Source organism: Spermophilus citellus, assembly GCF_964194105.1.
Source record: "Spermophilus citellus genome assembly, chromosome: 4".
Lineage (NCBI taxonomy): Eukaryota > Metazoa > Chordata > Mammalia > Rodentia > Sciuridae > Spermophilus > Spermophilus citellus.
In genome coordinates, this window is record NC_138185.1 from 163,965,792 (window position 1) to 163,987,970 (window position 22,179).

At 49.0% G+C, this 22,179-nt stretch overlaps 1 protein-coding gene across 3 annotated transcripts in view; it reads right to left on the reverse strand.

The window, feature by feature from the left end:
- ACTN1 (actinin alpha 1) overlaps window positions 1–22,179 on the reverse strand; it is a 94,738-nt gene that overhangs the window by 30,773 nt on the left and 41,786 nt on the right. For all 3 annotated transcript variants that reach the window (XM_081290120.1, XM_081290122.1, XM_081290121.1), the window contains exons 2-4: window positions 13,636–13,750; window positions 8,642–8,761; window positions 1,430–1,516 (exon numbers count right to left, since the gene is read on the reverse strand). In XM_081290120.1, the coding sequence (XP_081146246.1) occupies window positions 1,430–1,516; window positions 8,642–8,761; window positions 13,636–13,750 (322 nt within the window). The remainder of the gene's footprint in view (window positions 1–1,429; window positions 1,517–8,641; window positions 8,762–13,635; window positions 13,751–22,179) is intronic.

A 22,179-nucleotide genomic window follows, 5' to 3' on the forward strand; every position in this document is an offset into this window, starting at 1 on the left:
TGGATTAGTCCGGGAAATCTAAAGGACCAGGAACCTCCAGACACAATCATGTAGCCTGAAGAGCCAGAAGAAAGCCTGAGGATTCTTACTCAGGTTTCTTTTTTCCATCTAAAAAAAAAAAAACAAGGTTTCTTTGTATTTACTGCATGGATTGCAGTGTTGCCCTCTGCTGTTGTGTGCATGAAAAAGTCACCTAGCTGTAAGTTAAGGCAGGCATCTGAGGAGACGCGGGGACCTCCCAACACCTGAGAGGCTGCACACTGCCCCCTTGTGTTCACACCTGTGAATTGCAGGTTATGGTATCCAGTGAAATGGGTCATAGTTGACCTCATTTACTTCAGACTCACAAAATGGACTTCAAAATGATGGTAAAGCATACCTAGAAAAATTATAATTCAGGCAAAAACAAAACAAAATTTTGGCAAGGTGAATGTTTTTCGGTTCAAGCTTTTTTGTTGACTATATAACAAGATTAAAATAATGATTCAATGGGAAATAATAAAAAGTTCACTCAAAAGAATAAAAAGCATGAAGAAGGCTATCCGTAAAATGGATTTACAGCCACTACCATTAACAAGTGATTCAATTCACCGACTCTAGCCCTTAACATTGTATACAAACAGAACTTAGACCCTCATACTGCTAGTGTGGAACCAAGATTCGCATAACAATGCAACTCAATCCACATCATTTTCATTAAGAAATTCCTTTGAATAAAATTTTTTTTTAAGATTTCTATGCCATTAATATGAACTAAAAATATTTCAGAAATATTATCTCCATATCACTTTTAAAAATTTGTTTGGGTGCGTGTGTTTTATCATGTGCATGGCAATGCATAAATGTTGCAAAATAAACACACGCGTATCAGACATAAAGTTCAAAAAGTGCTGGAATGTGGAGTCAAAAGTTTAGATAGAGATCACTGTCCCAGACCAGGACAGACCCTGAATTTCTGAAAAGTGGCCACCAGAGGGTGCTGTGGGAGCAAAGTGGAGAACCAAGTCCTCATCTTTTCCCACCCAAGGGCCAGGCAGGGCTTCCAATACACTATCCTATAGCAGACTTGGGATCTTCACAGTGGGGCGTTTCCATGGGGCCAACAGGCCTATAGCTTGCTTATTCCTTTGATGTACTTGCTTCCTGCTATAAACTTTCCTCGTAGACAGCTTTTGCTGTATCCCATAAGTTTTGGCCCAACATGCTTATAGGAATCAGCATCTCAAATAGTTCATACTTTTCATCATAGACTAGGAGAGAGAACAGATATGGGTAAGAAGCCCAGGACACAGCCTGTAATCCAGTGTCACTGCAGTAGTGGTGTTGGCGGGTAGGGGTGGGGTGAGGGAGTTCTCCTGGCTGATCCCAGGGAGGAAGACACACATAGGCTGGGGAGAGACACAAGTTTGGCAACAAGGTAGAAACTCACCTTCCACAGAGATGTCTTGGATGGCAAAGCGGAGGATGATGGTCCAGATCATGCCCAGGGTCATTTTCACATTCCCATCCACGATTTCTAGAGAAAGAGCAACAGGACACGTTAGGATAGGTTGTAGCAGGAAAGAATTAACATTCCCTGAGCTCCTGGATCACTCCATGTGATACTAAGAATCAAAGACCACAGAGCCCTACTTCTCGAGGAAAAAGAAGATGACACTTTTATTTATCAATTCAGTGCTGAGGATGGAACCCAGAGTCTCTCACATGCTAAACACATGCTGTACTTCTGAGCTACACCCCAGTCCCTAATAGGAGGTTTGGTTTGGTTTGGGTGCATTATAATTATATATAATAGTGGGATTCACTGCGACATATCTGTACATGCACATAACGTAATTTGGTCAATTTCACTCCCCTTCTCCCACCCCTTAGTTCCCCTGCCTCTACTCTTCTAGTCTTAATGGGAGGTTTTGTTTTGTTTTTCTTTAAAGTTAGCACAATCGACCACAACAGGTGCCAGGAGAGAAGTCTATTTGAGGCACAAGGAAGGTGTAGGTGATTCTACTTGGAGACAGTGGATGCAGCATCAGAAAAGGCCACAGGGAAGCAGGGGTGCCCTAAGCCCTTGCACTGTGCCTCTGGCCTGATAAAGAGGGTTTGAGTTTCTATGCTGTCACAGATGTCCCAGCAGCCCTGTGAGCTGGGGGTCTCTGGGCAATCACAGCTCTTAAAATACCATCCGCACACGGAAAGCCACTAAGAGCAACAGAAAGTCACAGATTTGACATGGTTTTGCCAATCACCATTTGAATGATCTAATGACTCAAAAATCAAACTTATAATGCCATTAGTTAGGTTATTAAATTTTTATTTATAAATCACACAACAGCTTTAAGATCTCAACTCAGAGAGATAAGCTGCTGTATTTACTCTAAGTAACAATTTTTAGATTCTTAAATGCCATAAATCCTATTAATGTTCTCTCTTTCTCCCCCTCATCATGCCCAAAGGCAGGGCATTCAAGCATAAAGAAGCCCTGTCTTCAGGAGCCTAACATGGAGCTCATTATGGTCATGGTAGCTGAACAGGTGCAATAACCTGGCCCATGTTGAGGTACACTTAGTTAAATTTTAGGAAAGACAACAGGCCCACAAAAGGGGCCATTTTCAGGGAGTCCAGATTCCCTCTGCCCATGTCCACTAGGGTTTGTATTCCATAAACTCCTTACTTACAGTGTGGATTCCCACCAAGAAAGCTCCACTAAGAACTCAGCCCTTCCTCAAAGGCAAGGTCAACGCCACACACTGCTCCATGACCACCAAGACACAGAGCTCAGAGCAGTGGCTGGCCACAGTGGATTCCAAGGGGTGGGCAACCCTGAGGGTCTTCCTCGGGGTACTGGGCCCACCTGAGACATGGGATGGGATGTGACTCTTCCTGCTATTAGAGTCCAAGATGCCAGGTTCAAAGCCTTGGGTTAGAGAGAGAGCAGCAAAAATATGCCACCGTTCATGAACAAGTAGCACAGACAGTGAGTGTTTGACAGGAAACACTAAGGGGAGCCCAAGTCACCCAGCTTTGATGTTTTAAAACATGGACTTTCTGCTGGGCATGGTGTGCACGCCTGTAATTCTAATTACTTGGGAGGCTGAGGCAGGAGGATTGCAAGCTAGACCCCAGCTGGGCAACTTAGCAAGGTCCTGTCTCAAATTTAGAAATAAAAAGGACTGGGCAGTTCAGTGGTAGAGCACCCCTGGGTTCAATTCCCAGTCCTAGAGAAAAAAAATCACACTTTCCAATGGTTTAACATCTCTAACATTTAAAGAGTTTAAACTGATTTTTAAAAAAAAAGCCTCAACTCTCAATAGATAAAACAGGTAAAAGACATTAAACAGACACATCACAAAACATAAACTACAAATAACCAATTCATAAGACTTTCGAATCTCACTTGGACTCAAACAAATAAAACACATATTCCCAGCTATTAAATTAACAAAGTTAAAAAACAAACTTCAAAAACAGGCACAGGCCTTGGTACAAACAAGGTTATCACATTACAGCTACATGGGTAAATTGGCTTTAAAAAAAAAAAAAAAAAGACTTGCTGGGAAATAATTTGGCCACAAGAAGCAAGCATCTTAGAATTGTTCAGCTTTTGGGCAGTGAAATTCTATCTCCAGGAATCTATCCCTGGCCCATGACCTGAAAGGCAGAGTGAGGCTTCTGTCTAAATAGCTTGTTGTTTAGTTACTTATCACAGCCCCAAAGGGGAAACCGTGTGAATGCGCAGAGTACAATAGTAAATCCTCAGAGCCCAGCGCTCTGCTCCAAGGCGCCCCTCACCGGGCAGAGGCGCCCCTCCCTTCGGGTCTGGCGGCTGGGCCTTTTACCCTCCCCTCCCCCTCCCTGGATGTCCAGTGGTTTGTCCTCAGGTCAGCTCACTGACACCTTCCTGGACCACCCACTTTACTCCCTGCTTCATTTTTCTCCACCTGACAGTCACATGTATGAATGTTCTCTCCCCTTCTAGAATTCGAGTTCCACAGGGTCAGGATTCTTTCCTGGTTTTGTATCCATCACTACCTAGAGCCCAGTACAGTGCCAGGCACTGAGAAAGCCCTCCATCTGTTGATGGCTGGATGGACACCAAGCGGGCACTAACCACAGTGGGCAGGTGGGCAGGTGGGCCATGGTGATACATTCTTGTCATCGGCCCCCTGAGAACAAAACACTTAGTCTCTTCCAGGGCAGGGCCCAGGTGTGGGAAGAAGCACGGCTGTGCTCAAACAGATGATTAAAGCAGCCATTTAAACATCACATTCATGAGTTTTTAATGACTTGGAAAAAATCTTTATAATAAAACTTTCGGACACCATTTCATCAAATATGAGGGGCTTTTGTTTGTTTGTTAAGCTTAGAAAAAGTGGTAACCCTGCAGCTGGGCCTTTCCAGGGGTGGAGGCTGCAGTGCTGGCTCCCCGCCCCTACTCTCCACCCTTTTGTCCTGCCGCCCCTTTGTCCCCCTGCCCCTTTGTCCCCCTGCCCCTTTGTCCCCCTGCTAGAAGGCCAAATACCTTGGCCTCCCGCTGGCCTTGAGCTCAGGGCCTGTAGCTTTGTCTTCCCCACAGCACTCCCAGCACCCAGGGGGCCAGTGGCTTCTTTTGGGGTCCTAATTACTCCTCTCCTCTTCTTCAGAGCTCCCCCACGGACCTTGATGTACTGAATTTTCTTTCATACCAAAGAAGTTGTTTCACCAGAAAACAGAGGTTCAAGGGATAAACAGAGTGAGGTAAGTTCAATTAAAGAGCCCTCTCCAGCCCAGTTCCACCGGCTCCTGTCCCATGTCCCAGCAGAGCAGAACTCTCCCAAAAGCTCCCCTTCCCACCCCTCAGCAAGGGAGATCCTTTTCCCAGGCCTCTGTGCATGGGCAGCAGAGGTGACCCATCTCACAGGCACTTTATGTCAGGAGGCTGCACCCAGAGAGTTCCGAAGCCACACCTGGGCACTGTAGGAAAACCACGTGAGAGATTCCCCGAGCCCTGTGGGAGAAGCAGCGGCCAACCCCGTGTGAGTGTCGCTCCTGGTCTAGGGTGTGCTCCCAAGCTGCTGATAGGCTCCATTTCTCTGTCTCCCCACAAAAGGGAGGCAATCGCCTATCCACCTTCAGAAAGCAGAGTGAATCATGCTGCAGAAATCCCATGTTACAGAGACTAGAACCCCAGGGCCACCACTTTTCAGACCAAGACTTTTGTTATTTGCACCCACAGCCCCCTCCATTCTGACAGATGCTAAATCATCAAGACTACCTCCAGACTCTTCAGCACCCAAACCATCATCAAGTTTTCTCTGCCCAAAGATCTTTTTTTTTTTTTTAAATAAAGGCTTTTTTTTTTTTTTAGAATTTTTTAATATTGTATGTGGTTCCGAGGATCGAACCCAGGCCGCACGCATGCCAGGCAAGCGCGCTACCACTTGAGCCACATCCCCAGCCCTGCCCAAAGATCTTAAAATATCCTTCTCTGGTTCCTTTCCCTGGTTAAATTCCAACCATTTGCCTAGGCCACGACTCAAACTCATGAAGTCCAAACATTCTAGAATCAAGAATGGTGGAAGAAGCCAAGCGCGGTGGGGCACATGTCTGTAATCCCAGCGGCTCAGGAGGCTGAGGCAGGAGGATTGAAAGTTCAAAGCTAGCCTCAGCAAAAGCCAGGCACTAAGCAACTCAGTGAGACCCTGTCTCTAAATAAAATACAAACTAGGACTGGGGATGTGGCTCTGTGGTTGAGTGCCCCTGAATTCAATCACTGGTCACCCCTCTCAAAAAAAAAAAAAAAAAAAAAAAAAGAATGGTAGAAGAATTCTTAAACATCTATTCTAACTTCTGTCTGACATATGGAAGTGTTCTGCCTCTGGCCTCCATTTGGACACCTTCAGGCACAGGGACCCAATGAGGAGCACTCATTCCATTCCCCAAGGCTAAGCACATTGTCCAGAGTCTACCTGTCCATAGGGTCTCCCTTCAGGGCCTGGTTCTGCCCTGTAGAGTGGACCAGAGAGTCTAGCTCTTACACCAAATGACTGGGCCTGCTCCTAGCTCCGGATGCTCCTCCATTAGGAGGAGTGACAGCATCTCCCGCGCTAGCCCCAGGAGAGCTCATTCCCGGTCATCCCATCCACTGCCTTTCACTTCATACTCTACAGCAGCAAACCTCATTTCATTAAAAAACAAACCCACTGGGCGGCTAAGCTAGCTTCCTGCCTTGGCAGAGCAGCCCTTCCCACAGGGTCCTCGGGCTCAGCTTGAAATGAGGAGATGATTCAAACCAGGAAGCCTCAGCTGGACACACTGGCTCCCGAGGGCAGTGAGGAGATAAAGAGCATCTCACGTTAGGCCTGTGTCAAGGGAATTGGAACACCAGGGCCGGCCAGGGGAGGGACTTTACAGGACAGGTGGCGAGATCAGAGTCCACACCAGGGCACATCTCAGCTCCTGGTCACTCTGCTGGGACCTGACCTGCCCCTTCATTACTGAGGTAGACCAGAAGTTCAGGTTGGGTCCTGGAGCCCACCCACCTGGTTGAGCACTTTGGGTCTGAGCCTGGGCCCCGTTGACTATACTCTTCCTCTCTGGCAATTTTTCTGAGCCTCAGTTTCCTCAACTGTAAAATGTGGCTGGTCCTTCCCATCCTACAAACTGGCATGATGGGAGAAGGAGATGGCCCATGGAAGGTGTCTGCCCAGCCAGGGGTATTAGAAAGTACGCATCTCTTCCACTGCCCCCTTCCGTCCTCTCCTCTCGGAGTCTTTTATTTTTAAAAAAAAGAAGAAAAAATATTTTTTCTTATTCTAGTGGATTGCCAATTTTTCCTCTCTAAAAATCAGTATTTCTGGCTTCTTTTGAAAAGCTAGAGGAGCCTGCCTCACTAGACCTGGATTCCCAACCCCTCGATGACTGGTTAGATCTATGTGGCGTCTGCCCTGCTCTCTCAAGTTCACCACAGTCCCCCGCCTCCCTTCTTTGGGGGGCAGCACTGGCACCAGGCCACCGAGTGCGGCTGCATGGCTTTCTGTGCACAGTTAGCTAAACCAGTTTCTGCCAAGTTTTTTATTCCCCAACAAATTCCTTCGTTCTTATTAAATGGCCAAGAATATTTTCCCGATCACAAAAGAGAGCACTCGGCTATGTGCAGGTGCTTTGAATATTTCCTGAGCCCTCCACCACCATCTGAGGGGATGCTCAGGGTCCACTAGACATGGCCCTAGCCGAGTTCTGACTAGGGCAGAGGTTGGCAAACATTTTCTGCAAAGAGCTTGATAGGAAATAGTTTTGCTTTGCTGGCCATATGGTCTTGGTAGCAAACTACCCATTGTGGCCTGAGAGCAGCCACAGATGACACGCATACAGTGGGTGTGGCTCTGTCCCAATATTTACAAAAACCCGTGTCAGCCAGACTCAGCCCCATGCACTAGAGTTTGCTGATCCATCTTGAAGTTTCTCAATTTGGGATTTCAGCATAAAAGCCCTCATTCCAAAAGAAAGGGGACTCTGAGCATCATCCAGAAGAGATCTCCTCCTGTGGGCTTACCAGGAGCAAGACCCCCACTCTGTCCAAGGACTGGTCCCTCTGGGGCCCTTCTCTGGTGTCAGGCAGACCTGGATTTGCACTCTGGCTTGGCAACCTACATAATGCAATGTAACCTCTGCGTGCACACTTTCTCACTGTAAAAAGAGAATAATAACTACAGCTACCTCAGAGGGTCACCGTGAGGACTAAGTGGGATCGCTGGTTAAAGACCTCAGCCCAGCACTTTCCATCCCGTGAATGCTTGATTCTCAGCTACAGCTGTATCATGAATGGATGAATGAATGAGGCGGTGCTGTATGCATCTTTAGATCTCTGCCTCACACAGCAAGCACCCAATAAATACTTGCTGAGTCCAAGGGGTACATTAATGAAGGGCCCTGGTTAGCATATTCTAACTGCCTCAACCTACCCCAATCCTGCAGAGCCACTGCAAGGCACCCCAGGACTCATGCGACCTCCTTTTAATTGTTAATAACATGCTCAGAGTCGTTTAAAAAGCTTGGGGGGATTCAGATTTTTTAAAGTGATGGCAAAAGAGCCAAGAAGCTACACTGCAAGAAAATGCTATTAAAAATGTGTTTTCGGGGGGCTGAGGCTGTAGCTCAGTGGTTAAAGTGCTTGCCTCATATGTGTGAGGCACTAGGTTCAATCTCAGCACCACATAAAAATAAATAAAAATACTGTGTGTTCATCTACAACTAAATAAACATTTTTTAAAAATGTGTTTTGGGGGATCAGGCCATCTCCCCAAGGGCTATGGAGCCTCGTGGCTCCCACCAGCCACATATAGCAGGCAGCAAAGTGTGGTGAGGCCAAAGTATAGGGAGGCAGCTTTCCACCTTGCCAGACTCCACAGTGCAAGGACTTGGCAGAGGGGCTGCAGGAACAGTTGCAAAGAAAAGGGGGTGTGAATCCTTGGTGTGGGGCGGGGCTGAGCCTGAAAGAAAAGTGCTGCCCTTATATGAAGAATTCCAGGCTGGCCAGATGGAGGTGCTAGAGGACCTGCTTCCAAAGGCCAAGTGATACTTGGGAGTCAGGGCGGAAAACACCAATGAAACTGGGGTGCACAGGACATCAGGCTCCCCCAAAGAGCTGACGGCAGGCCTTACTCACCCTCGGCACCAATGGACACCAGTTTGACCCCTTTGCTTGCTATGAAATCGAGGGCCTTGTTGACATTGGAGATCTTGTGGACTCGCATCTTGCCTCTCTCCGGCTTGGCCAAGCGTTCGCCTGATTGAATCAAGAGGAAAGAAAAGGGAGGTGAGATGAAATTATCCAGGACCCGGGGCTACCCTCGTAACCCCTCACCTGAGGTGCGTGTGTTTGAGGTGGCGTCCCTGTGCAGGCATGCCTCTGAGCAGCTGGGGAATGCCACCTGGCAGGCGGGGAGATGGAGAGGCCACCTGCCTCTGCTCTCCTCCGCTACTCAGATGGAAACCACTTGCATTCACTCAACATCTATTTATTAAGCCTCCAATATAATCAAGCAGCTGGATGCAGTGCTGGGGGTATGGGGGAGGGGGCAAGCCAAACAGTTTCTGGCCTTTATAAAATTATAGTCCAGAAGGACTCTCAGGCCTTAAAGAAAGAGACACACAGAGACACACTATGGACAAATACCAAAAAGAATCGGTGCTCTTCCCAAGAGGAGGAATTGAGGAATGGTCAGGGGAGGCCGAAGTCTCTATGGCCAGGCCACCACTGCAGGGAATGGTGATAAAGAGAGAAGGAACAGCATGAGCAGAGGCCCTGAACTCTGAGGCTATGGCCAGGTCACTCTAGAGCATTTAGAAGAAGTCCCTGGTGGCGAAATGGAGTTATCTACAGCATAGCATCCCCTCCCCATTTGAGAACACTGCTTCCCTGTGAGCACCCAGGGCTCAGCTGCCAATCAAACTTCCACCCTACTTCCCCTCCTCTGCCCCAGCTTCCTCCAGCCTCCACTCAGAGGAGTTTCTTCCGCTCAGGCTTCCAGGTCAAAGGGTGCAGCAGAGTGAGCAGAAAACCCATTCTGCAGATATCCCGTTAAGAACACTTCAATCCCAGGACAGACAGCAACCAGGAACCTCCTGAAAGAATCTGGAAAATGTGTAAGCACATGGCCATACCTAGGGAAAGGGGACACGGCTTTCAGAATCCCTGAGGGGCCAAAGACCTCAAGGGGCTTAGATCACTATCCTAGAGCCTGGCCCCCAGCGCAGCATGGCAGCCCTGGCTGAGGGCACAGGGACTACAGCTGGGACGCTGGGCCAGGCCCACCCTGTCAGTGGTCACCTGCCAGCTTCTAGAAGAGACAGACTTCCTGCTGAGATGTGACTGGGCTGTCCGCTCCTAGGAAAGCACAGCTGTGGACCTCTCACTTGGGACCCTCCTGAGGCCCTGGCCACTGCCCAGCAGGGTGTCTTGCCACTGCCTGCCCTCGGGAGGCTCCCTCCCTGGACGGCTGCTCCTGCTAATGCCCAGCCCTGGGGTCCTGCCATGCCTGAGCTCCCGGCCACTCCCCAGCTGTGCACAATCGCTGCACCCAGACCTCCACGAGGACAGAGGACGAGGCCAGGGTTAAACACTGGAGGGTGGGAAGAGCTTCCTGGGCTCACATCAGCAGTTCTCAAACTTCAGTCAGCACAAAATCCCCCAGAGAAGTTGCTATGTAGATCTCCAGTCCCCCCAACCCCACTACCTCCAAGTGGCTGGTTTAGGAGGCCTGGGTTGGGATCTGGGCATGTGGATTTTAACAAGCAGCCCTGATGACTCTGGCATGCACAGTCCAGGGACCGCACCTTGAGAGGCTCTGTAGGCAGACCCCCCGGCCTTCTCCTCATCCCGGCAGTCAGCCCACCTCCAAAGACACAGGAGGAGAGCACCATGTCACTGGTCAGGCCTCCCCCAGCCCTAAGAGACAGGTCCACAAGCTTTGCAGAAGGGCCTGGCTCCCTGTGGGCACAGCCTGACCTGTTTGGTAGGACAATCGAGGTCATGCACACAAGCCCGTCTCTGGGCATCCATCCAGTCAACCTAATATTTCCAGATGTCACCTGCCTGCCACAGTTCTAAGCACCTGGGACACAGAAATGAAATAGTGCTTACCCCCAAGGAGACAGCGTGGAATGGGAAAGAAAACAAGTGAGCCCCAACAGAGGAAATGGTGGGATGTTACTGGCACTGGACAGGGGTGGGGGAGTCTGCCTCTGTGGGTAGCATGTCTGGGAAGCCCCCCTGGTGGACATCCCCAAGCCAAGCCAAGCGGTGAGGAATGAAGATGAGTAATGGCTGGTTGACTAGTTGGTTTTCAGCTGGGGAATGTTGGAGAGATAGGAAAGGACATTCTAAAAAGCAGAACAAAAAGGTATAGTGTTTCCTTAAAAATTAAACAGAATCACCACATGATCCAGCCATTCGACTTCTCGGTGTACAACCAAGAGTTAAATGTAGGGGCTTGGAAAAAAAATGTATTTGCGTACTCATGTTCACAGCAGCATTATTCACAACAGCCAGAAGGTGGAAACGACCCAGGGATCTATGGGCAGATGGCTGGATAAGCAAAATGCACTAATATACCCAATGGAATATTATTCAGACGTCAACAGGACAGGAATTCTGATTCGTCCTACATGAATAAACCTTAAAGATATTATGCTCAGTGAAACAAGCCAGTCACAAAAGGACAAATACTGTGTGATTCCACTTGTACAAGATACCTAGAGTAGTGAAGTTCATAGGGACAGAGAGTAGAAAGGCATTGCCACAGGCTAGGGGAGGGGGGCTTGGGGAGCTTGGGGACAGAGTTTCAGTTCAGATAATGAAAAGGCTGGAGATGGACAGTGGTGCCATGCCGGGCAGTGTGAGTACACGTCAGGTCACCAAACAGTACACTTAAAAATAGCGAAGTAGATGCCGGGCTCAGTGGTGCACCCCTGTAATCCCAGCGGCTCGGGAGGCTGAGACAGGAGGATCGTAAGATCAAAGCCAGCCCCAGCAACAGCGAGACGCTAAGCAACTCCGTGAGACCCTGTTTCTAAAATACAAAATAAGGCTGGGGATGTGGCTCAGTGGCCAAGTGCCCCTGGGTTGAATCCTGGGTACCCCAAAAAACAAATCGGCCAAATGGTGAATCTTATGTATAATTTAACACATACACGCAAAACCAAAAGCACTACATTAAGGTTTTTACCTAAAAAGAAAGTATACAAAAGAACTTAAAATAAAGGAAGAAAGAAAGAAAGGGTCATCAGAGCCTGTGCAAAGGCTCAGCAGCAGGGGGTGCATGTGTCTGGGAGACAGTCGTCTCCCATTGCAGCAGCGGCCTGAGGCCTGCTACCTTTTTGGGAATGGTTGGTTGAAAAGAAAATAGGTGCCAGCTCACCAGGAGCCCTGTGAGCTGCCCCAAGGAATGTGGACTTGGGCTCAAAGCTCTGGGGAGGCACCAGGGCTTTGAACAGGGAACAGCATGACCGTATTTGGCCTGTCAGAGGATCCCTGAGCAGTGGCTGCGGCTTAAGGGATGGAGAGTGGGGAGGTGGGCAGGGTCTGAGCCCGTCAGTGACCATCTGGGTGGGAGCGGAGACGGGCCCCACGGACAGAGTCAAGTTAAAAGTAGAATTCTGAAGAAGGAAACAGATGACCAGAACGTGAATGTAAGTTGGAAGGAAAAGCAGAGCAGAGCTGTCTATGATTCCCAGATCAGGCTAAGGAGGACAAGATGGAGACCACAGGAGGGAAGGAGGTTTGCTAGCACCAAGAGTATTCAGGACAGTTTGGGCATGCCAAGGACACTATAATTTGGATACGTTTTGTCCCCCAAGGGCTCAATTGTTGGGTGCTTGGTCCCCAGCGTGGTCACATTAAGAAGTGGTGAGACCAGCCGGGTGCAGTGATGCCCGCCGGTAATCCCAGCAGGTCAGGAGGCTGAGGCAGGAGGATCATGAGTTCAAAGCCAGCCTCGGCAACACAGAGGCACTAAGCAACTCAGTGAGACCTGTCTCCAAATAAAATTCAAGATAGGGCTGGGGAGGTGGCTCAGTGGTCGAGTGCCCAAGTTCAATCCGCGGTACCCTCTCACCACCACACACACACTCACACAAAAAGAACTTTCAGAGGTGGGTTCTAGTGGGAGATCATTGGGATTGTGCCTTCTGGAGGAATTAGGGTAGTTCTTGTGGGGCTCTAATTAGTTTTCACAAGAAAGTGGTTAGAAAATAGAAGCTTAGTCCCACCACACTTTCTGGTATCTGTCTTGCCAAGTGATTTCTCCCTCCATGATGCTGTCTCCCATGATGGGATGTAGCCACAGAAGCCCTCACCAGAGGCTGAATTGATGAGGTCACCTGACCTTGGATTTTCAGCCTTCAAAACTATGGGCTAAACAAATATCTTTTCTTTATAAAGTACCCCGGCTCAGGTATTTTGTTATAGCAATGGAAAATGAACCAATATACTCAAATAGGTTGAATATTTAAGACAGGGCTCAAAGAGAAAGGAGAATTCGTGGGTAAGACTAGATCTAGGACTCATTAGCATGAAGGACGGGATGGCTGAAGAAAGCAGTTAAGATTGCTCAGTGTATAAACCAAGGCCAGATGCTCAGGGACCACTGACTTCAAAGATGGTGGAGGATAAGCATTTGCAGAAAAGCTCAGATATACCCTCAAGTGGAGCAGCGCTTTCAGACGTCTGGACAATGTGGGAATTGCATAATCGCCTGTGTTATCTGGGGTAGTTAGGTAGTACAGGAGCCAAGGTTTGGGAATGATCTCTGATGGTTATATTCTTAGCCATTGAATTCTGGCAATTTGGGGAAGGAATCTCAGAGACCAGCCTTCAAAACGCTTACTTTTAAAGCACGCCCAGGTTCAGAGCCCTGCCTCAAAAAACAAACAAAAACCTACTTTTGTAATTGAGGATACTGAAACAGACTGGGTGTTCAAGATACCCAGATGGTCAGCAGCAAAACCCAAACAAGACCTAGTTTCCTCATCGGATTTCATACACTCATCCCCATCGTGGTTCAAGAGACCTGAAGCCTGCTGTGGCCATGGACAGAGCAGAAGCAGGGGACAGGACAGAACCCAGGTGATGCCCCTCATCCTGGGCTGGGGCCACTTCACCTGAGATAACCTCTAGCAGCAGCATGAGCTTCAGGCCGTCTCGGAAGTCCTCCTCGATGTTCTCGATCTGCGTGCCCGCCTTCCGCAGGTGGGAGTTGCACCATGCTGTGAATGTCTGGGCAAGAGAGAAAGAGCAAGTGGTCAGCCTCCTCCACAAGCCGCATGGTCCCTGAGGTGGCTCTGGGCAGGGCTTTGACAGCTCCCCAGGACCAGCTGCCTCGGGCTCTCCCTCCAGCTGTTCTGTGTAAGAGGAGGCTGGTGTGGCCGCCCTCAGTGGACAAGCCACCTAACAGGGTCAGGAGGGTGGACGGCTGACAGGAGAGGCCACAGAGCCTCTCAGCATGGTTGTCTCAGACAGGTCTCCCTTCAGCCAAGGAATGAGCTCCTCAAGGACAGCAGCTGGGGTGCCCTCCTTGGAGCCCAGCGCCCTGTGGGGCACCCGTGGGGCAGATACAGCGGCATCCTCCTACAATGCTCGGTCACCCACCTCTCTTCCAGACCCACTGTCCCCACCCACACTGAGAAGCACCACAGTTCCATTATCTGCAATTTCCCTCTTGGGTAAATTAGTTTCAATCTTCACATTTTGAAGGCAGAGTAACTCAGAGGTCAGACCACACCCCGTTGCCGCCTTCCATCAATGGGGTTATTAAGTCCTTTCCCACTGGGGAGCGAAGGGCAAGGATTCCTACGTTTTGCTGGGAACAGAGCTCAGCAGCATGGTGTCAGAGTTTGGGTGGAGTTACCTTGAGCTACAAAAGTGCAAAGGATTCCAGAAATGGAAACTAAGGAGGTCAAGTACAAAACCCATCACTTTGTAGCTACTTCTCTATCGAGCAGATCACAGAGAGGACGCCCACCAAGCTGTCCTGGGCTGACAGCACCCCTCGGTGGCTCGCACAAGGAGCAGGGTGACTCAAAAAGGAGCAACAAATATGTGCACTTGATGTCACACGTCCATATAAAACCTGGGCCAGTCTCTCTCTGCAGCTGGCACCTTCTGTGGAAAACAGAGAAGAGCTCCCGTGCTCTTTTTGTTTTTTCAACGTTAGAAGTCCCCTGCACCCAACATCATGGTCTCAAGAGCTGATGTCCGCTCATCCCCTGGCAGCTCTCAGCCCACCTGGCCTGCAGCATCCTAAGGGCGAGCAGTATATTATTTATTGTAAAAGTATCAGCCATGCTAGAACCACCCCTGCTCTAGGGAAGGTCATCAGACATATGTCCTTCCCAGATGTCCTTCTGCCCTGAGAAACTACAAAGTGAAATGGCAGCAGGCGGAGCACCAGGTGCAGCAGCACACCATTACTTAGAGGGGAAAGAACGGGCTGCCTAGCTTTACCAGCAGAGCCTCGGTGCAGGGAGGGGAAGGACAGAGACAGGAGAGGTGGGGAGGGACTACATTATGACGTCACCCAGCTCTGGGTCTCATTTTTAAATCCTGTCTCATTAGCAACTTACCGAAACGGTATACCTTCCTCTCCCTACAAACACCTGCACTCGTAGACCCCAACACTCCCATGACAGAACGGGGCACATATACCCCCAAACTTTGGTTAGACTGGCAGTGATGGGGAGGGAGGCAAGGCACAGAGTGACTCCTCGGTGTGGAATGTCCTCTGTGTCTTGCTTGGCTAACTCACATTCATCTTTCCAAAACAGGGTGAAGACATCACTTTCTCCAGGAGGCCACCTAGATTGGGGGCAGAGCTGGCAGCACCAAGCACTGCCAGATGGGGTCAGCCCCATGCCCCAGACTGGAAACTCCTGCGAGCCAGGACTCAATGTTCACCTCCATAGCGGGGAGTCCCCGGGTGCAGAGTCAGGGTTAGAGCAGTGAACGGCACAGCAAAAGCCCCCTCTCTCGTGCAATGGGTTAGCCTGGACATGGAGGACAGCTCAGAGGACAGGGGCTGCCTCAGGGTAGCAAGGACAGGGTACCCTTCCTCTAGTTTGGGCTTGACAAATTGGCAAGGCCTTAGCTTTTTTTTTTTTAATTGGGAATTGAACTCAGGGGCACTCAATCACTGAGCCACCTCCCCAGCCCTTTTTGTATTTTATTTAGAAACAGGGTCTCCCTGAGTTACTGAGGCTGGCTTTGAACTCTCAATCCTCCTGTCTCAGCCTCCTGAGCTGCTAGGATTACAGGTGTGAGCCACCGCGCCTGGCAGACCTTTTTTGATGATATAAAACAGGAAAGATGGGGCTGAGGTTATGGCTTAGTGGTAAAGTGCTCGCCTAGCATGGGCGTGGCCCTGGGTTCAATCCTTAGCACCACATAAAAATTAATTAATTAATTAAAGATATTGAATCCAACTACAGCTAAAAAAAAATTTCAAAAAAAAAAAAACAGGAAAGAATTTTTTACATCTTTAGAATAAATATGATTTATTTTGGTTTTGCCAATCTTCTCCCTGCCATCATCTGTCATATGTCACTGTTTCACAGGACTGTCACCTTATAGGATCACATTAGGTGGGATCTTATGGGGGGACTCTTTTCACTGGTCTTGTATTTCCCAGCACCTTGCTTTCATCAGCCTCAGCTAAAGGCCAGCTGCCACCTTGAAGGAGACTGTCATCCCCAGCAGCTTTGTTGAAGGGAAGGGCTGGTTTGAGGTCCAGGGCAACTGGCTGGGGTCCTGGTGGGAGCTGCCCGGTGCGCCCAGCTGGGGGCTGTGTTTTCTAACAGGTCTTGAGGAGGCTGATGGGGGGCCGGGAGGGAGGGGGAGGCTCTGCTGTCTTTTGTAAGAAGTCACGGCTGGTGAAAGAGGAAAAGTCCTGTTGAAAGCTGGGGCTCCATTTCCTGGGGAGGCGGAAGCTGCAGGAGACCACACCTGTGTTTGTTCTGGTCTCTGGAGAAAGTCCTGGTGCTGAGACTCAGGAACTAAGCTTCATTAAAACCCCCAGGTGGTGCCCTAAGCCCCTGGCCCCACAGCTCACAGCCTGGAAACACCCTCCTCAGTCCCCTCCCAAAATTTAAAGTGCCCCACAAGCAGCACATCACCAAGTTCTGGAGCAGGGAGGAAACGGGGCAGTAATTCTGTAGTTAAGAGCATGCGCTTTGGGCGGTACCAAAAGGTTCAAGTCTCAGGGCCACTACTTACTAGTTGGGACCTTCAGATTAACCTCCCTAAAAACCAGCTCCCCCAGCAGTAAAATGGAGATAGTCACAGCACTTCATAAAAATCAAGAGGTTTAACTAAAAACTAATTACTAAGTACCTGCCACTTAGTAAGTGCTCAATAAACAGTAAGAAAGGAAAGACAAGCTCCCCAAAAACACGCCTGTGGCTGGGCTGAGGAGCGCTCCCTCTAAACTGCCTGCTGGGCATAGTGGCTTGCCCGTGGCCCATGCCTGTCATCCCAGCAACTTGGGAGACTCAAGTTGGATCAAGACTCAAGGAGGACCACCCAAAACACTAACACCATGCCTCTGTACTCTGTCACCCTTAACTACCTGGTGGGAAAGGATTTAATAAAGATGTCAATGAGTTTAATGCTACCTCTGAGTTACTCTGCCTCAAACCAATGAGGATCACAACTTCAGGGCCAGTGTCAGCGATTTAGCAAGACCCTGTCTCAAAATAAAAAACAAAAAGGGCTGGGGATGTAGCTCAGTGGTAGAGCACCCCTGGGTTCAATCCCCAGTACCAAACAAAATGAAAAATAAAAATAAAACAAACTCCCTCTCCACGGCCCCCTCTTTCCAAGATGGCAACTTGTGGGCCTGAGGACGCTTTTTTTTTGGAACTGGTGCTAAGTGAGAATGAGAGAGAACTAAAACGTGGTGTGGGAGCAGAAAAGAGGTGGTTTTCACAGCAGTTCAACACCCCAGCTCGCCACATGACCACAGGCCCCACTCTCTCCTCTGGTCTCTAGGTCCCAGCTCCAGTACTTCCAGAGCATGACAGAGAGGACACCTACCCCTTAGCAGTGTCCCAGGGGTCCAGCAAGGAGGAAAAGCCAACAGCCACAAGCAACACCCAGGGCTGCACAGTCTCCCGCCTAGATGCCCAGAACGGTGGGCAGCGCTTCCCCACCAGGACAGTCCAGCCTTCCTCAAAGGAAGGGTGGAGGGCTGCTTGACTGCCTTGGCCCTGCTCAGGCCCTGCTCTCTCTGATCCCTCCTTGCCCCAAGAGTCTTTTCAGTCACCTCCCCAGGCCATGCTCAGGCTCACAGTCTAAGGAGACCATACTGGACCCCCTGTGCTCTGAGTTCCCAGATGCCCTGAGATCTCAGGAAAAGTGCTTGGAGCCCAGGACCAGGCTGGGACATGCTCACAGAGCCACAGCAAGGACTAGCTCCCTTCTGGGCAGCCCCCCCTCTGCACTCAGCCCCGCATCTCCCCATTTCTGCTCAGCCTCTGAGGCCCAGCAGAGGGCTGGTGGGGCAGAACCAGGCCCTGCTCCACCTCTCACTGACTGGAAGCACCCACCTGTGCCTAATGACACAAAGGTGGCTTGAGGAAGGGGTAAGTACACTTGTCCAGCACTGCAGTTCAAGGCTCCAGCCCAGGCCCCGGTCAGCCATGGGCAGAGGAAGCACCTTTGTTTACCTTCTCCACAGGCCTCAGTCCTGCTTTTATAGACCCCCACATCTTTCCAACTACCATGTCAACGTATTATTAATACACCCGCTCCACCTCCGGCCTATGAGCACCAGGATGTGCCACTGTTAGCCACACAGGCCTCTGAGAGCCTCTGTCCTCATATCTGTAAAATGGGAAAACAAGAACAGGTGTGCAGCATGTTACCTGTCACTACCAAGAGGGCTTGGGGACAGTGCTGGGGAAGGACTCAAGTAGCCCCAGGGGCTGAGCTGAGGAAGGTCCCTTATAATTGTGATCTGACAGGAGCCCAGGCAGCCCTTGAAAATGTCATTTGGAGATTTACCTGAAGAGTTCACTCAGAAACTTCTGCATCTAAACCTGGTGCTTTTGGAATCTGGGGTCAGAAAATTCCTTGTTGTGGAGAAGGGCTGTCTTCTGCATCACAGGAATCCTGGCAATGTCCCTGCACCCCACTTACTAGACGCCAGTAACACCCCATCCAAAACTATGATATCCCAAAATCACACACACACCCGTTGACTACCTGGTCTAGGGCCATGGATCATCGTAATTAAAACAGCAGCTGTGGGGACTGGGGACTTTCTGTGGTCCAGGGCCTCTGTACTTTACCCCCTTTAATTCATTGAATCTTCACTTATACACAATGAGGCAATAATTCCTGTTCTCCCCATTGTACAGATGAGGAAAATAAGGAACAAAGGGATATCGTAAATGAGCAAAAGAAGCCACGTGGAAGAACAGTAGAATGAGTGAGTCCTCGCCTCCATGTACTCTCAGGCATTTTCTTAAAACTCTGGTGCTCTCCGGCTGTCCTTCAGGATGTTGTTTGTTTGTTTTGTTTTGTTTTACCCACAGGACAACATGGCTGCGGAGGAGTACTTGCAAATGTACAAGAGTGTGTTTGAGCTGCTAAACAGCAAATGGAACAAAGCCTCAGTGCCAGAGCAGGAGGTAGCAGGGATCGGGAATAGCCCCTCCTTGCCGCCCCATGTGGACGCCTCCAGGGAAGAGGAGCTAGGTATCAGGACTTTTAGAAAAATTTGTCCCTGCTGCTAAAATTTGAAAGATTAAACATTCCACAGACCACCACCCCAAATAAAAATAAATAATTCAGAATTAGCCTGCTGCCATAAGACTCATTGGACCACTTGGTAGCGCATGCCTGTAATCCCATGACTCAGGAGGCTGAAGCAGGAGGACAAGTTCAAGGCCAGTCTCAGCAACTTAGCCAGGCCCTAAGCAACTTAGCCAGACCCTGTCTCAAAAAATAAAAAGGGCTGAGTATGTGGCTCAGTGGTTAAGCACCTCTGGATTCAATCCCTGATACCAAAAACAAAAAGTTGGATTGGATCTCTGGTTCCACTGTGGGAAAACATGGAGTCTTTCTTAGTTTCCTAACAAGTAAATTACACACACAATAACACATGGTGTGCTAAAACAACACCTAGTGGACACATCTGTGCCTACCACAGATGACTCTCCTAAAAGACCACTGGCAACATTAGCCATCCGGGAACATGCTAGCTACAGCTGAGGGACTTCCTGTGAGGAGTAGAGAGCACTCCTTTCACTTGGTTTTGACCAACAACCAATCACTTTCACAATCAGATGTGTCACACGCATACCACCATGCCTCGTGCACCGAAACAAGAGTATATGTCATCTATTATTTTTGCAAACTAAGTTTCTGCTAATACCCATTGTTAAGATGGGTATGACGGCAATGTCCAAAATAAGTCACTGTGAGCAGTCTGATTTGGTGCAATCCAGAAGAAAGCCATTTGCCAAAGCAAACTAAAATGGTATAAGCCTTGACCCACATTCTGGGACTCCATCCTGGGTAAATAATGCTAAATAAAGAAAAGGTTATAAGGGCTGGGGATGTGGCTCAAGTGGTAGCGCGCTCGCCTGGCATGCGTGCGGCCCGGGTTCGATCCTCAGCACCACATACCAACAAAGATGTTGTGTCCGCCGAGAACTAAAAAATAAATATTAAAAATTAAAAAAAAAAAAAGAAAAGGTTATAAGCATGCAAACATTTTTGTTGGGCTTATTTGAGAGGGGAAAAAAATAGAAATAGCTCCAAATGATATTAAGGTATTAGTTAAGTAAATTATGGTTTGTTCACTTGATGGAACAGACATGGCCAAATGATGGGTCTGAAGCTCCATCATCAAGGGGAAGGATTGCTTATATATAATTAGCGAAATAAACCGGGATACCAAGGGGCACATGCTGCAGGTTTAAAACTCTGAGCGATCTCACAAACATAACAAAAATGACTAAAAACCAAACGCATCCAAACACAAACAGCGCTGTGCTCCAGTCCCTGAACTGGCCAGGATCCTTCGCCTCTTTCCTTGCCTGGTCGCCTGCAAATGCGCCTGGTCTGCCTGGCCTTTGTCCCTGGCTTCTTGCTGCTAGAGCTCTCTTGGATGTTTACTCTCCCACAATCCAGACTGTGTGCTCCTGGCAGATCTCCCCAGAGAGGCCAGAGAGCTGACAAAGGTGTGGAGTCAACAGGATAATCCACCTGCAGCCAAATGAGACTGGCTCAGCTGTGATAGGACAGCAGGGTCACCTCACTGGCCTGGTGGCCACAGTGTCACGTGCTGACCACACCTATCCTGGGCCATACCCCCTCTCCTGGAATCAAGGATACCAGCCCTGGTTCACTCCAGGGGAGTTATTGTTCAAAGAACAGGGGTCAGGAAACCCAGGCCCTGCCCTGGCTCAGCTGGACATGTGACTGTAGATAAATTCACCCTGTCCAGCTCCAAAACCCTAATGAGTCCTTATACTTTCACAGAGCTCAGCGACTTTTCCCATCATAATACACGTAAGAGATACACCCACGACAATCTTTTTCTTTCTTTTTTTTTTTTTTTTTTTTTGGTACTGGGAATCGAACCCAGGGCACTTAACCCCTGAACCACATCCCTGGCCCCTTTTTATATTTTATTTAGAAACAGGGTCTTGCTGAGGCTGAATAACTGGTGTGTGCCACCATATTTTGCAAAAATAATAGATGAGATATACTCTTGTTCAGGGGCTGGAATTACTGACGTGTGCCACCACGCCCAACCAGGACAATCTTTTATGCCTGTGCAGGGCTTATACCAATCAATACGTGCTACTCCATGTCAAAGGAAGCCAATAAATTCCACAGGGACAGTTTCATCTCCATGAACTCAACATGGGCAGCATCTCAGCCTCCAGATTGCAACTCCCAACCCTCCCAATCCAGCAGACACCTCTGATGAGTTTACTAAATGTCCTTGAAAACTTGATGCCAGTATATCCCTGAAGGACACACAAGGACCTGGAAACTGTGGCTGCCTCCATGAGGGAAGGACATTTGTTTTTCACAAAATACGCTTTTGTTTCTTTTGAATTTTGTGCCATGTACTGTCAATATCTATTTTAAAAAAAAACTATGCAAAAAAGGGCTGGGGATGTGACTCAGTGGTTAAGTGCCCCTGGGTTCAACCCCCAGTATAAAAAATAATAATAACTACAATGCAAATATAAGCAAAGTAGGTCTGGAAGTGTGTGCATTTCACTCCGGGCTGGGACGGAAGGGACTCACCATTCCTCTAAGATTATTTAAGGAAGGAGGGTGTCGGGGCTCATGAATTACAGAGAGGGATGTTTCTAAAATAAAGAACAGGGGGGAAAAGGAAAAAAAAATCACCCAATCTGTGTTCAGCTGTGTGTGGTATTGGGGATTGAACCCGGGGTGCTCCACCACTGAGCGACACCCCCACCACTGTTCATTTTGAGACACGGTCTGGCCAAGTTGCCCATACTGGCCTGGAACTTGGGATCCTCCTGCCTCAGCCTCTGGAGTGGCTGGGATTACAGGTGTGTACCGAGGCACCTGGCTACCCCATCTATCCAAAATAATAAGAGAACCAATAAGAGAGGAGATAAAGGGCTCTTGAGGATGTGGAAATGCCCTCGTCAACATGA